The sequence below is a fragment of the Tetrao urogallus genome, assembly GCF_951394365.1.
Source record: "Tetrao urogallus genome assembly, chromosome: 10".
NCBI classification, from domain to species: Eukaryota; Metazoa; Chordata; class Aves; order Galliformes; family Phasianidae; genus Tetrao; species Tetrao urogallus.
In genome coordinates this window covers 18,693,940-18,708,713 of record NC_136823.1, presented here as the reverse complement: position 1 = coordinate 18,708,713, position 14,774 = coordinate 18,693,940, and the positions used below count along the sequence as shown (strand labels likewise).

Here is a 14,774-nt window from a genome sequence, read left to right as displayed (position 1 = left end):
TAAAGCATTCTGAAAACACTGAAACATTCTGAAACCACGCTATGCAGGGACCCATCTTAAACCAGAAGCCATCTTCCAAGCATCTCAAAGTCGTTCTGTGACCACTGAGAACTGCAACTTAGATTTGAATACAATTCCACAAAAATTGCATGTACAAAGGTTTAAAGCATCACAGTCTGCACTTTTTCCTTTGTAATTTCAAAACACAAACAGAGAATCAATATACTCCTAGATTAAGATTTCTGTATTGTTTCACTTGGATTTGCACTCATAAAGGATCCAGATGTAAAATCTACTGATGTAACCTCTGGGCATCCCACTAATTCCAAAACGAGCTGAGATTTCACAAATTTTTATGTCTTATCATCCCAGTTGATGCTGGGATGTCTCAAAAACAAAAAGTGCCTACAGCAGGTCACTAAAGAGCTGAGGATCTTCATGCAGTGAAGGGGCCTTAATTATTTCACTGCGGCCCTTCAAACAGGACACCAGGCTGTTCTGGAATGGTGAAACTTCTGCTAACTTCTTTCATCAGCTCCAATTCCTTATCAGAGGTTTTAAAGTGAGATAAGGGGAAAACAAAATTCCTTACAAGGAATCACAGAAATAAAGTCTTCGGCTGCTACCAAGGGAGGATTTCAGCAGATACTTCTCGAAGAGCCCCTCTATTAAAAGCATAAGATCAACAGCTGATAGGCCTGCACTACCCGGGACACATTAAGCTGCTTGTCCTTTGGGTGCCTAGCTTCATCCAGGAACAAAAGATTTGGGACTGGTTTACATGCTTTTGTGTATTTTCTGAGTATCTTGCTGATGCTGTACCAGACTGTAGCACTCCAACCATACTTTTCACTGTCTACGCCACTTAAACACACATTTCACAGTTTTTTTCTAGCAACAAGACACTCCACCAGGACTACTTCAAGACACCTATATTTGCCAGTTGCACAAATATGGGTGGGTGACACACCTCTACGGAGCTTTCTGCTTCTGGAGGCTGCGGCAGCTATTTGAAAGTAAAATGCAGAAAAATTAGTCATTCTTCAAGAGTCTTTCATCTCTACAGAAATCTAGTGGTCAACACTTAGTGGAAGGGAACTAGCAAGCCACCCAACTGCACCTGAATCATCACAAATGAATTATGGCATAATCATCATGTACACCCTCCCAGCCACCCACCATGCTCCTAAGTTCTGAAAACGGAGCAGGTATACCTTGAACATCCCAAACTACTTTGCATAAGCACAAAGGCACGAGCTAAAAGCTATCGTTGCAGGTGCACGGGGCGCTCAACCCAGAGCTGCGCTGTTGGGCAGCGTGCTCACACTGCACACACAGGATCTGCCACGTGCACATGGAGAACAGCAGCACACGCATCACGGGAACGCAGTGCACGCATCCCCAGTGGGAAGCAGCAAATGCTACGCATCACTAGGAGACTTAATATGCCAGTTTAAAATTTTCTGTGGATTCCAACCTAGAAACGTACTTTTCCTAAGATAAAAGACAAGTAATGCAGTACCAAATACAAGTAATGAAATATAAAGCTTAACGGCAACAACTTCTCAAAATTAAAAACACTGACCACATTGAAACATTGATGAAGACAAGCAACTTTCATCTAGAAGAACTTAGATGTACAACAGAGACCTGAGCATTCAAATGGAACTGCCTACTTCATAGTGGGCAAATTGATTTAACCTCTCAGGAACAGAGGCTAAGAAATCAGGCTCTGATGATGCAGCAACACCCAATTAAGCCCGCTGCTGACTGCTCCATCTGCCCAGAGGGCACACAAACTAGACAGACAAATGGGGCACAGGCTGGGAGAGCAGCTGCAGGGCTTTAACCCGACATCCGCTGCAGTTAGGAAACACACAGCAGAGGATGGAAAACTGCTGGGATCCCGAAGCCTAAATATGGTGAGATCCCACTTCCCAGGAGAGAGCCAATGAAGTGAGCCCTTCCCCTGCTCCTCGTGCAGGGGCTCCTTGGCAGGGAGAACCACTCTGTTCTGCTCCTAATAGCCTTTCCTCCTGGCTCCTTTGCACAGCCTTCGGTACACCGCTTCCTTGCATTGTCACCTCTCTTGGAAACCACACAAGCATGCAAACCGTTTCTTTCTTGGCTAACTTGGAGCAGGGAGTACTTGAGCCAGAGGACCAAAAGTTAACAGGAAGACCCTCATTTGTGCAGAGGAACACACAGTTCCTGCTCAGCGCGCTCCACTGAGCACACCCTTGGCTGCTTGTGGACTGGATACTGGGAAAGCTACATCAAGTCATTAGTGAGTCTGGGCACATTGTCCTGACACCACCAGCACAACCTGCTCCGAGGCAGAGCAAAAACCACCCCCTTCTTCATGGGTTACCAGCAACAGCACGTACATTGCAAGGGAAATTGGGCACCTTCCTTCCAACGGAGACAGAAGCTGGGAGGCCAAGTGGACACGACTACAACTGGATTTCAGGTTCCAAACAAAAGCTCAGGCTAATACCATGATAAGCCCCAGTTAATAAAACCTGCATGGATGCTTTGGGGCTGAAAATCAGTAGAGATGAAGAATGAGCACGAAATCAATTTGATCTTCCCAACTCAGACTGAAGAACAAATTCCTTTACCTTCCCACTTCAGCCCAGACAGCACGTGTGCACAGCTCAGCGTGTCAGGACCAGCCTCACAAACTCATCTGCAAGCAGAAGCTGCAGGCCTTGGCAGGGCTCCAGCGATCATTTCACATTACCATGGCCTTCAGCCATCTTTCAGTAAGAAAATACACTCCAAATACCGAAATCACTATTCTCCACGACAAAATGGGTTAAAACAGCAAAGAATTATTGAGCTACCGCACACTGCTTCACACTACCCTCAGTACTGCAAAAGCAAAGCACTCGCTTATGCTGTACAAGAAAAGGGAATGCAGATGGAAGCATTCATTTTGCTAAACTCCCCATGCCTCATTATCCCTCAGTTCTCCACCCAGAAGAAATGCAGTGGCTCTGGGAAGGGTCACAGGGCCCAGAGCTGCAGGGCACCGCGCTGAGAGCTGTCAGCTGGAAGGCAATGAGCAGCAGAGGCAGGGCGCAACGCCGTGCCTTTTCACCAGCAGCAGTAAAAGTTCCTTTCCACTTGCTGTACAGAAAAACCCCTCTTCCTTTTAAGTTTCCATTCCTACAAGGCTGGCAAGTAAACCACTCATCATTAGCCATAACAGGAGGACTGCATTTCATTTGACCCGTCGGTGACTGTACCGCCTGTACCATCCATTTCCCCAGCACGGGCTGTGCGTGTTTCCCAGGGCTGTTTTTATCTGACTCAACAGTGGATGTGTCCACCTCAGAAACCACCACAGCACTGACAGCTCAAGCCTGAACTTGTTACGTCTCGACCTACTGATGTATGGAAGAAGTTCTGGTCCTTTCTTTCTTGCTTATAGAAAGGTATGAAAGTTTCATTTTCATTTGCTTAAAAAAAATAAAATTAAATTAAGGATTCAAGCACCCAGCACTGCAGGTAAAAAAAAAAAAAAAAAAAAAAAAGGAAAATGGTTTGAGGAAATACAGACTTTCATTTAGGTTTAAAGCCTCAAGATTAGTTTTCTCATTAATTTTTTTAAACCCAACAATGAGTAACAGTGCAGCACAGAAGCAGTGAAAATGCCTTAAGCACATTTAAAAGGCAGGCAGAGGTTCCCATTCGTGCAGACGGGGTCTCCTCCAAATAACGCCTTCAGCAGCACAGGATAGGAAGCACCTCACTTCGTTAGGTCAAAAATGGCCGGAAAACAGTTGTATCAGGAAAGGCTGCACACATTTGTGAGCACACGCATACAAACACTTCCAAAACAAAAAACAGATCCTCTTTTCTTCAGCCCTGCTGAACTTCAGGATTTTGACCCCAAAATACTTGCAAGCAGAAAGCCTCTTCCAGTCCTGGACACTTCTAACTTCAGAAGACTGGCAGGTGGCAAACCTGGGCTGTGCAATTTGCACGAGTAGATTACATTTTCCAAACCACGCTGTGTCTCTTCTGGGTCGTTTCCAGGTCTCAACCAGACACGGAAGGGATCAAGCAGTGCAGAGCAATATGAACTAACATCTGTAGTGAGCAGCATTCAGGACCAATGCTGAGCACTGTGGAGTGGACCACATTAACAGCATGGTGCAGGAGGAACTGGGAGCTGCCCTGTGCTGCACAGGACGTTGGGTTAAATGACAGAGCAGTGCCTCCTGGTCCTGAAATCTGTGTGTATGGCATCTCATTATCAGGGTGGTGAGAAGAGACTTGGCAGAGAAAGAAGTAATAGGGGGGAAAAACAACTAGAGACACATCCAGTGTCACTCAGGCCTCTGATAGCTAGGGTGGATATGCAGGTATCAAGAAATAGAGCGAAGATGTCAGATGCAGCTTAGCAGCCGACTGCCCTGCTTTCTCTGCCCTAACTCTGCTCCTCAGCTCCTGCCCAGGCAGAGCTCCAGCTGGATGCAGGCGCTGCCCTGCCAGTCCTTCCCCGCACTTCTCCTTTCTCCTGAGCCTCTGTTCTCTCTCTGAAATACATCTGTGCAGCTCTTGAAACACACAGAGCAAAAGCAAAACGTTGTCATTCTACCAGCTATTCTGACTCACGACAACAGACAAGAGAACCAGTTGTATAGCTGTCCTTCCTAAGTCCTCAGAAATAACTGACAGCTCTGCATAGGTTACGTGCTAAGTCTCCTATGTAAGGCCAACACTGTTCCCATGTAGAACCAAGAAGAGTTGGGGCGGCGCAGCTCTTACCAGCTCTGCCATCTCCATCTCCTCTACAAATTCTGCATTAGTAGTTTTAATTAAGCAGTCAGATGGTGCCATTTTTTCTTTTTCTTTTTACAAACAAGTAGAAGTGTTCCAGTCTCCTTTTCCGGAGAGCTTACCAATTCCAGTTCCAGTTTGTGCAATAAAAACAGTCCAAAGATTGCAGGATCTCCGAAGGAAAAAAAATATAAAGCAGCCCACAAAAATTTATGAGAGCCTGCATTTCCTCTCCTGGAGACATAACAAGTGAAGCACTGTCTAAGAGCAAAATACACAGAGATGACCTTGGCACAAGCTCTCCCTGCGAGGAAAACAATTTAAAAATGCATCCCCTCAGCACTTAAGAGGTTAATAATTTTTCCAATTTCAGTAATCATATATGCACAACATGGCCTATATTGTGCACTCCGCTCAGCTTCACAGTTCATCACTGATGAACAGCATCGTGGAGGTCGCTTCAGTCCATCCCTTTGTGCCAGGATTTTGAGTTCCCTCTCCACCTATGTGAAACCTTAAGACCAAAGCGAAGAGGGGAAAAAAAAAAAAAAAACAAACCCACAACATCAAAACTATATGGAGTGGGCTTAAAGATGTAATTTGGTGATGATTGTTTTTTGGAAGGAACCTTTAGGACTTGCCAGTTCCAACCCCTGTGTGGGCTGGGTGCCTCTGGCAGCTCAGGCCTTGGGCCCCTCCAGGGACAGAGCACCCACAGCTCTCTAGGCAGCCTGTTAGTGAATTAAAAGATAAATTGATGAAAAGGAGGCATACTCAGTTCCGTTAGTTTCCTTCAAGTCCTAAACATCCTCAGCACCAAATGGAAACTCAGGTTGTCGCGGGTGCAGGGCTGGGTCTCTCAGGCCATCCGTGGGGGCAGCACCAGGAGCACAGCCCCACAGCAGCGTGCTGGAGCTGCCTGTCCTCACTCCACTGCAGCCATGGGGCTGCAAGGCAGCCATTGCCACAGCCACCAGCACAGGGTCGGCTGCTGGCAGCCACGGACCCGAGGCACTGTAAACAGCTCCACCGCCTTTATTGGCAATTACTGCTGAAGGTCACACATCAGCAGCGAGCCTAAATTCCAGGAAAAAAAGCTGTTCTTATGTAACTGCTGCTTGAATGTTGGCAGGTGCCCAATGGAGCAGTTCGCTGCAATGTGGCTGGGAGGGGAGAGGGGAAAAAAAAAAAAAAAAGTAGGACATCTCCCAGTCACATTCAGCATCCTGAGCATGCCACCTGCAGGTCAGCACTCAGACTACTCACCTTTTTAATCAACGAGATTCACGTGCTCCTTCAGGACACCTGCACTTCAGTGCAGCACAGCCGTCCACTGGGGCCAAGGGGAGCCCAGGGTGCAGCCTGGTGCTCGCAGCTCGGGTTTGGAACTGCAGAACCCACACTTATCATTGGATTTTGGCTTCTGGATGGGTTGGGGATCTAATTAAAAGCAAGCTTATTGTAACCAGACACAACAACTTTGTTATCACTGCTGGGCACAGTTTCACACCCGGTGGCACTTAAGAAAAATTTAGGTTGGTCTTGCTGGCAGCTTCCCCAGAAATAAAAACGCAGCAGAGCAACCCTGAGAGGAGTACATTAGAAAAGGCTCAGCCCAAGGGCTTTTACAGAGACCATGAACCCCAAGGCTGGAGGCGGGCATCTCTATTGCTCAAGGCACTCGCACAGAGCTGAGGCTCCAAGCTCTGCAGCCCCTGCCTGAGCCCCAGCCCCAGGGCAGGCTGTGAGCAAAGCAATCCCCAGGCTCTGGCTATGGGTTGCCGTGGCTTTTATTTTTATCAAAGCAAATCTTGTTTCTCCTCAACCTTAAGATACCTCTTCTGTTCTTCGTTTTAAGCCAGTCTCATACAGATCCTATCCCTACAGCTCTAGGTCTACAGCTCTACAGGAACCTGAAATCTTTGGAAATATTGCAAGAATTGCTTTCCTTCTTAACGCATCGTAATCCCTCTCCTCAAAAGAATCCTGCATGAACCCTGCTGCAGTACTGGATGCTGGAGAGCTTGAAAAACATCTACAAAAGCTTAAGAACTCCACCAGTTCTCCGTGGGAGAACTCCAGCTCCTTCCTGTCCCTTCTTCCTAGCAGCAATGCTGAAAGCAATCTCAGGATAAATCCCTCAGCAGAGAGCACAGAACCAGGCCAAGTGAAGGCAGTGGGATCAAAGCAGTGCTCGCTCCTGCACTGCCAGCACGCCTCGCACCGCGCTGCTGATCCTTCCTGCCCTGCAGGGGATTTCCTGCCCCACGGTGGATTCCAGAGTTATTCACCTGCTGAGAAAGGCACTCCCTTTCTTCGCCCTCAAATGCTAGCAGGGGCTGCAGCTCCTGTTCTCTTCCTGCCACAAGTCTCTGTGACAAACGCATGCACCTTTTCACATCGTGGGGTTCAGTGAGTCTGGAACACCCCACATTGAAATTGCCCCACAGGAAGCAAGTGGAGGATGTGAAGCTCAGACTGCTCGTACCATCACAGGAGCCCTCAGAAATCAGGCAGCTCTGCCCTCAGTTATTTTAGGAGTTATATTAGTGGAGTCTTACCCTGAGCGAATAAGGAGCACTTCAGCTGGTCAGAAAAATTACATAATGCAGAGTTAGGCAGGGAGGGCATTTATTAGCTCTGCTGCCACTAGAGATTGCTGTGTTTTTTGTCACACACGTGCACCATGGCCAGGGGTGACAAGCTGAAAAAGGCAACGCCGGGACTGCCTTCAGGAATCACCAGTGCTTCCAGACCCTGCTGGATCCCCTTCCCACACACCCAACACCTGTGCCTTCCAGTAGCTGCTCCACCACAAAGCGACTGCATTCCAACGCTGCAGCCTCAAGAGCAGATCCCAAATTGCTCCACACGCTCCGGCTGATTTATTGCAGGCAAAGGCAGTGCATTGCAGCCAGAAACGAAGTGAGAAAGAGTTTCATGTTATGACTTAATTTGCAATTAAACAATTCATGGTTTTGTCTGAAGGTTCTCCAAGACGAAATGCTGCTGCTATTCTGGGATGCGCCGCACAACCTGGGGGTCCAGCACCTGACGGAGGTATTTATGTGCCAGCAGGATCATTTTTCACAGAGACATTGCTGGTATGCAAGCCCCAGGTAAGACGGGGAAAAAATCTCATTTAAAAAGTAGTTGCTATTTCAAATCTGATGTGGTTCCCTCAGAGAAAAGTTACCCAGATAAATGCAGCTGATCAGCATCCAAATGGAGTTCTGCAGAAAGCGCCTTATAGTTCATCATCTCTTCCACTGAATAAACAGGAGCAGCACTGTGAATATTTTAAAGGGTTGAATTTTGTTGCCTCTAAATGGTCGGTTTAGGAGATAACACAGGAAACAAAAAGAGGAAAATGCTTCTATCTCCCTGGCATTTCAATGAAATAAGGTGCTAATCCATCACTTTTGAGCATCATACATTTATGCAAAAAGAATCCCAATATTTGTGCTCACACTGACTTTTTGGGTCTGCCTGAGGAAGCTGCAGCAGCAGAAGCAGCTCAGACCTTGGCAGCTTACCCCAAACATGCCACCTCTGCAGTCCTCAGAAAGCCTAATTTCAGTAAAACTGAAAGCCCTTCTCCACACACAGCCTTCCTGCCTGCAAACAACGGCAGCAGGCCCAGCACAGAGCGGTGCCCACTGCCCTCCTGCTGCTCCTTGGGAACAGTCCACGTCCCACAGCCACGCAGCTCAGGCAGGGGCTGCTCCCACAGCCTCCCAGCTTCTTCCACTTTCCCTGCTAACACCACTAAAACATTTGTCCTTCCAAAGAGCTGACAGAACCTGATCACAGTTTTCAGTGCTTCATTGCAGCTGAAGGCCGATGCTTTGACAGTGCTCACAGCAGTTAGTGCTCCAGAGGCACTCAGAGATGGTCCCAGACTTGAGGAGAGCTCCTATGGCACCAGAAGACTGCCAGGAATTCTAACAGTGTTTGGGCTGATGCTGCAAGCTGCGACACATGGAATTAGTTATGGTAACTATTCCCACTATAGACACATGGCGGACTGAGATCTCCACTACTGCACTAACACAGGCATACAGGGCTGGAGACAACAGGACAGGTCACAGGCTGCTCAAGAAACAAACACCATACAAACAACACCGGAGAAGAGAAATAAAATTAAAACCTCAGCATTATCCAATTCAATGGTAATCTGCTGGGAAAAAAAAGAGGGGAAGAATTGAAAGCAAGCATTAGTAAGAGAAATTACAAACAAATCTTACATTAGGATCCTATCAATCATTTAACACTGACACCATAGCCCAACATTGTGCTTATTTCACAGCATTGCTTTGCCCCAGGCATGTGAGGGCAGCTGAGCTGGGAGGCCGGCAGCCGGGTTTCCAGTTTGGAACAGGAGCAGAATTCTGAAATCTAACAACTGGAGAGCTGAGCTCATCATCTGCTAGGCAGCAGGACGAGGTGCGTGAATGACATGTTTCAGCTCAGTAAGAAACGTGGGTCTAGCCTACACTGTCAATGGAGCAGAGCTTTCAGCATACCAAACTCACTGCGGTGCACTCCGCATCGCCGGGAACGCCTGAGCGCGTGCCAAGAGCAGGAGCCTTCAGCAATATGGAAAGCTTCGAGCCTTCCCACAGGCTTCTGTGCATCTGTGCTCTCACCACGCTTTTTGCATGCTGCAGAGGAATCCCAGCTGTTTAATGAAGGTCTCAGCTAATGGGATGAGGCAGCGCTGTGCTCTACGCTTCCACCTCCGGAAGGGCCAGCACACGGGCCAGGAGGGTGAGGCGCTTCTGTTTGTGCTGGAAGATTCAGTGGGAGAGGAGGAGTGGGGCCTTCTATAAATCAGACTGTTCCAGGAGCAGCACTCAGCACGCCAGCAGAACTGCACGCTGTGCCCAAACTGGCCCTGAGCTCCACTGCTGCTGGGCACTGCTTGCAGCAACCCCTCACCTCCAGCTGCACAGCGGGGATGGTCGGCACGCTGCTCACAGCACTGAGATCTGCTGCCTGCCTCTGGGCCTCCTTGCTTTAGAATGGGCAGATAAGATTCTCTTCCTTCTTCTTACACTTCAGGATGAATGCAAAACCAAAGGCATTGCCTCTTAAGTGGTGACTAAATCCAGCTACATGAGCACAGGGGAGAGCCCATGGTTACACTCTTCACACCCAGGCAGCAGCTGCCCTACACCACCAGCAGTCTATCTGTAAGCACTCAGCTGCTTTCTCATATTCAGAGCTCCACTTCAAGGGATGTTCTTATTTTGCATTATGTAACTGATCTGCTGTAATGCATTTTCTACACTTGGAAGCCTGAGAATCGCGTTGGGCTCTCCAACAGAATGGTGTGTCCCAACAACTGCATCCTCTGGAGATGCCACTTTACCCAAGTTTGTAAAATTCTAAGGTACCCTTGTGAGTTTCCATCCAGAAAAACCAACTGGCATATTGCACTAAGAACTCGAAGCTTTTATTTTTTTCACATATAATGTGCACCATTTATATTACACCAGCTGACCTTGAAGAGCCTCTCTTGGCTGTTTTTTAATGGGAGAATGTACACTGATAAATTCATTAATACCAAATCTGAGATTGTGTTTCAACTTTTACATCCCCTTGCTTTGGGTACGAGAAAGTGTCAGCAACCAACACCTGATCACCTCGCCCAGCTCCCTATCACTGGAGCAGCCTGACTTGTGCTGGCTGCAGCCAACCCCTGCCAGACCTGACCTGCACAGTACTGCACGTCTTCATAAACGGACAGCGGGGCTGAAGACTTCCAGCTGTACCAGGGGGCTGAGCAGAGGTCAGCAGATTGCCTCAGGGCTTTGCAGGGAGAGGGTTATGACTCAGCACAGGACCCTGACACTTGTGAGGAAGACAATTCATGGAAAACAAGCTGAAAGCTGCAGCTGCCTCATCGTACTGATCTGCTTCCCCTTTCTCATCCCACCTATACATGTTTCTTCCCTGCAGTTTATCAGGGCCCTTTCCCAAAGTCAATGAGTTTATCGAAAAACACTGCTACAGCAAAGTGAAGGTGATTCCTTAGCAGCACAGCACTGCAGAACAAATGTGCAGCCACAGCCCGGAGGCGGGCTGGATCTGGAGAGGTGCAGCACAAGGGAAGGAAGCACGCCCTGGCCATCCCTGCCCTCTGGGCACTTTGCTAACAGCCTCCCTCCATCCCGCCCTGCTGCGTGCTCAGCTGGGTGCGCTCGGTTGCAGCCCACACATGTGCACGTGCACAGCCACATGTGTGCAGCCTCCCTGTTGTGTTTGCTCTGTCAGCTCCTCCAGGTCTCAGCCTCCTGCTGAACAGGCAGCAGAGCACTGTGTTCTGCTCCTGCATCCTCCTTTCCAGCTACGCCAGACACAGCAGAGGTTGCCTGGGCCATCCCAGGTGTGCATTCACCTGGTGATGCCAAAGCTTCCTCTGCCTTCACAGCTTCTCCCTTTCTCACAGCTGCAGCTATAGCTACAAACAGTTAATATTCATATTATGAAACTGTCTGAGCTCTAAAGCTTTTGCCTTTTTGGGCTGTGAATCTAGCACTGTGCAGCAACTTCAAACCCTACAGCACGTGCTCGTCAGACACGAGACACCATCTGCTCCCAGGCACAGGCTCCCAGCTGCAGGGAGCATCCTTCCACACCACTGCTTCCCAGCCCCAGCTGCCAGCTCTGACCTCTTGGTGAGCACATTCACCCAGAGGCTGTGCTGCGTGCTGCTGTGTGGCATGTCATCAGGCTGGGTTGTTTAAAAAATGTAGGAGATGCTTTAGATTGGGAGTTTGAAATGGACTGCAGGAACATCCAGATTCCCAAACATACTGCCATAGACACACGCTTCCAACTCAGAGAATTGGTCTGTAGCTACAGGAAAACATCCCTCTCAACTAGACAAAGGAACTGTACATAGGAAAGGCAAAGAAGAGAAAGGAAAATACAGGGGTGGCTGTACAGTTTCCATCTGTAACTCACAAGATGATGACTCAGATGTATGTAAATTAAAATCAAACCACTAAATATCCTCTCATTGCAAGTCTATGTGACCTGGACCCAAAAAAAAGATAAAGAGGTTATATACATCGTTAAAAGGTAACCACTGTCAGCAACTGCAAGAATTAGGAGTTAAACTTGCAAATTTCAAGTAGAAAACAGAACCAGGCTAACCTTTCCAATTCTATCTGAAGTTGTTAGCTGAATAAAAATTTTTTGTTCCTTCTCCAGCACAGAAATGCTTACACATACAAAACAGCTTGAAGAAGCCAGAAGTTTATTCTCCTTTACTGAATAATAAAGGCTGTGTTGAACATGGAATGACAAACTGTCAATTACATTACCTTTTCTCCATAGCCTCTGTCTTTGGTCATCATTTCCCTGAGTGTCTGTAATACTTTAATACACAGTTTCTCTTCATTCTCCTCTAGCAGCTGTTTAGTATGCTTTATTAATCTGAAAATAAACAATCAATTACAGTTCGTTTTAATAATAGCATTCTAGAAGTAGGATAAGATACGTGGCTCTCTTACTGAATTTAAGCTGCAAACAGGGTTTTATTAAAACATAATTCTGTCTCTCCATTATATAACTGTTTGGGGAATATCCTCAATAGCAACATGTCAGAAGCCACTATGGGCTTCAGTGAAGCTGTGAAGGAAATGTACAGAGTAGCAGGCAGGAGAACCAGATAAAAACCATCTGATCACAGGCAGAAAGAAATCAGAGGAAGGCACCATATAATTTAAGACTTGATAAATCTTCAGAACAAACCCTAACAGCAAGGAGAAAAACTGTTCCACAGCTATTGTGTTGAAAACACACTGGGAGTCCTCAGTAGTGAAATTTGAAATCCACTCTACCCAGCATTCATTAATTACTCAGTTACCTGGTTTCTGTGATCTCTGTCCATAACCCACCTCTCCAGGAGATGATCTGAGAACCTGGATTTTGCCCTGAACTGCCCTCCAAATGACCCTGTAATCTCTTCCCTTCCTTCACTCCAAACTCGGGCATCTGAGTTATGTGATGCATGAGATAACAATTGATTTTGACACAGTTCCCCAGCATCAAGAGCTGCAAGGACAAGTGCCTTGCAAACATCATTGAGGTCAAAGACAAGAGTCAGTTCAAAATTGCATCCTCATTTATAGGTGCTATATATAATTCAGCAAATAGACTCCTAAATACCAGCTCTAGGAGCACACCAGCCTTTCCCCCACTCCAGGAGCTCGCCCTCCCCCAGACGACAAGCACTGTTCACCATAGCAAGAAATGCCAGCACAAAGCTGGGCAAGAGCACACCCCTCCATGGAGCACGGGGTGAAAATGGTAAACAGCAAAATACTACAAACCTCCCAACACGTCAGATTTCAGGACAACTTACTTGCAAATGAAACCTCCACTTTCACATTTCCTCCTTGCGTCTGTGTTCTCTGGGAAGAGCAGTTCAGGTCTGTGAAGCACATCTACCAGTACAGACAACTCTGCTTGGACAAGAGGACGTAAACGATCCTCTAAAGCTGATACAATGTCCTAGATCATATTGAGACACAATAATTAACCACGTATATAGTTATATACAAATTAATTCTACAAGCTGCAAAAGAGGAGCTGAACAGTTAGTTCTGTCCTGCCTGCACACTCTCAGGTAGTTTTATCAGTATGCATAAGCATAAGAAGTACCACTTAAAATTATGCATAAATGGGATTCTTGCCTTTTCACTCATGTTTGGAAAGCTGCAGCTACCTGACAACAAAAGCACGTTCATGCCAACACTTCAGCACTCGGAAAACACTGAGATACATGCGAAGGCAGAGAGGAAAAGTTTAATCGCATTGAAAAGAACAGAAGGGATTGGATAGAGAGGGACAAACCATTTCAGTGAGAATGGGCTGGGCACAGTTTTTACATTGGGTACTAAATTAACATAAAGTTAGTTAGCACTGTTTGCTATAAAAAGGTTTTGAGCATAGGATGAATCTTCAAAGGAAAAACACATAGTTTAAGATAATGTATTTCCTTCAGTATGAGAAAGGTTTTACTGAACCACCTACTGGTCTGAGCATAGAATATAGCTAAAACAGTCCCTATTTCTAACACAAAGCATTATTTCTAAGTCTTGCTTTTTAGCAGAAACAGTGGGGATGCCAGCACACCTCAGGAAAATGACTCTGGATGCAACCGTGTCACAGGAAAGCAATGCACCCATTCATTTCAAGCTCTGCAGTGCTTCCATGCAGGTCTGTGGCACCTTTCACTGCACTGAGGGGCTTGGTGTACAAAGAGCAATGCACTCAAGGGGTCTGGAAGGCTGTGACAGTGAAAATGTCCTCTCTAACCAAAGGAATGCTTTGTTCCTAACAGATGGTGGAACAACAATCTTTCAAGTACCAGTAACTTTAAATGCTATCCCCTCCTAAGGGAGTAAAGCTTCTCTATTCATTAAGTGTACATTCAATTCTGTTTCCTTATACGATGCTCTACGTTTGATTTTATGCACAGGATTACATTCAGCATCAGCTAAACTTGTTAACCACAGAGCATTCTGACTAGGCAATTCCCAAGCACTGTTTTACTTAGAGAATTCCTCCTTCCATGTAAATACACAGGTGCTTATCAAAGGAGGAAGGGGTGCTGCACAGTCACCTGTAATCTTTCAATTATGTTTCGATAATCCCTGGAAGCAGCAAGCACTGAATCTCTGCGGGCAGCATTCCTTGCAGTCATTCGCCAGTTCATTGCAGTCTTCTGCACAATATTGTGAGATTTCAGGAAGAGATTGTTGACCTGACTGTCCAAGTCCACAGGAATTGCAATGGCTCGGCTTTTTGCTGCAACAACAAGTAGAGGTTCCTTTAGCCCATGTATTACAATCAGTGCAAGAACAAGACAGGCTCTGCTTGCAGTTCTTTCTGCAACCTGCCTGGTTTGCACTTTAAACTATGCAACTGTGTAATGGTCAGACCTCTCTGTAGCACTACTTTAAAGG

General features: G+C 46.8%; 1 protein-coding gene across 4 annotated transcripts in view; it reads right to left on the bottom strand.

The window, feature by feature from the left end:
- Positions 1 to 14,774, bottom strand: part of ITPR1 (inositol 1,4,5-trisphosphate receptor type 1) — a gene marked incomplete at both ends in the record, with an annotated part of 144,712 nt that overhangs the window by 60,260 nt on the left and 69,678 nt on the right. For 2 of the 4 annotated variants that reach the window (XM_079540213.1, XM_079540216.1), the window contains 5 exons: positions 971 to 1,006; positions 8,942 to 8,971; positions 12,126 to 12,237; positions 13,169 to 13,317; positions 14,432 to 14,616. In XM_079540213.1, the coding sequence (XP_079396339.1) occupies positions 971 to 1,006; positions 8,942 to 8,971; positions 12,126 to 12,237; positions 13,169 to 13,317; positions 14,432 to 14,616 (512 nt within the window). The remainder of the gene's footprint in view (positions 1 to 970; positions 1,007 to 8,941; positions 8,972 to 12,125; positions 12,238 to 13,168; positions 13,318 to 14,431; positions 14,617 to 14,774) is intronic. The other 2 variants (XM_079540214.1, XM_079540215.1) reach the window with 2 other exon arrangements.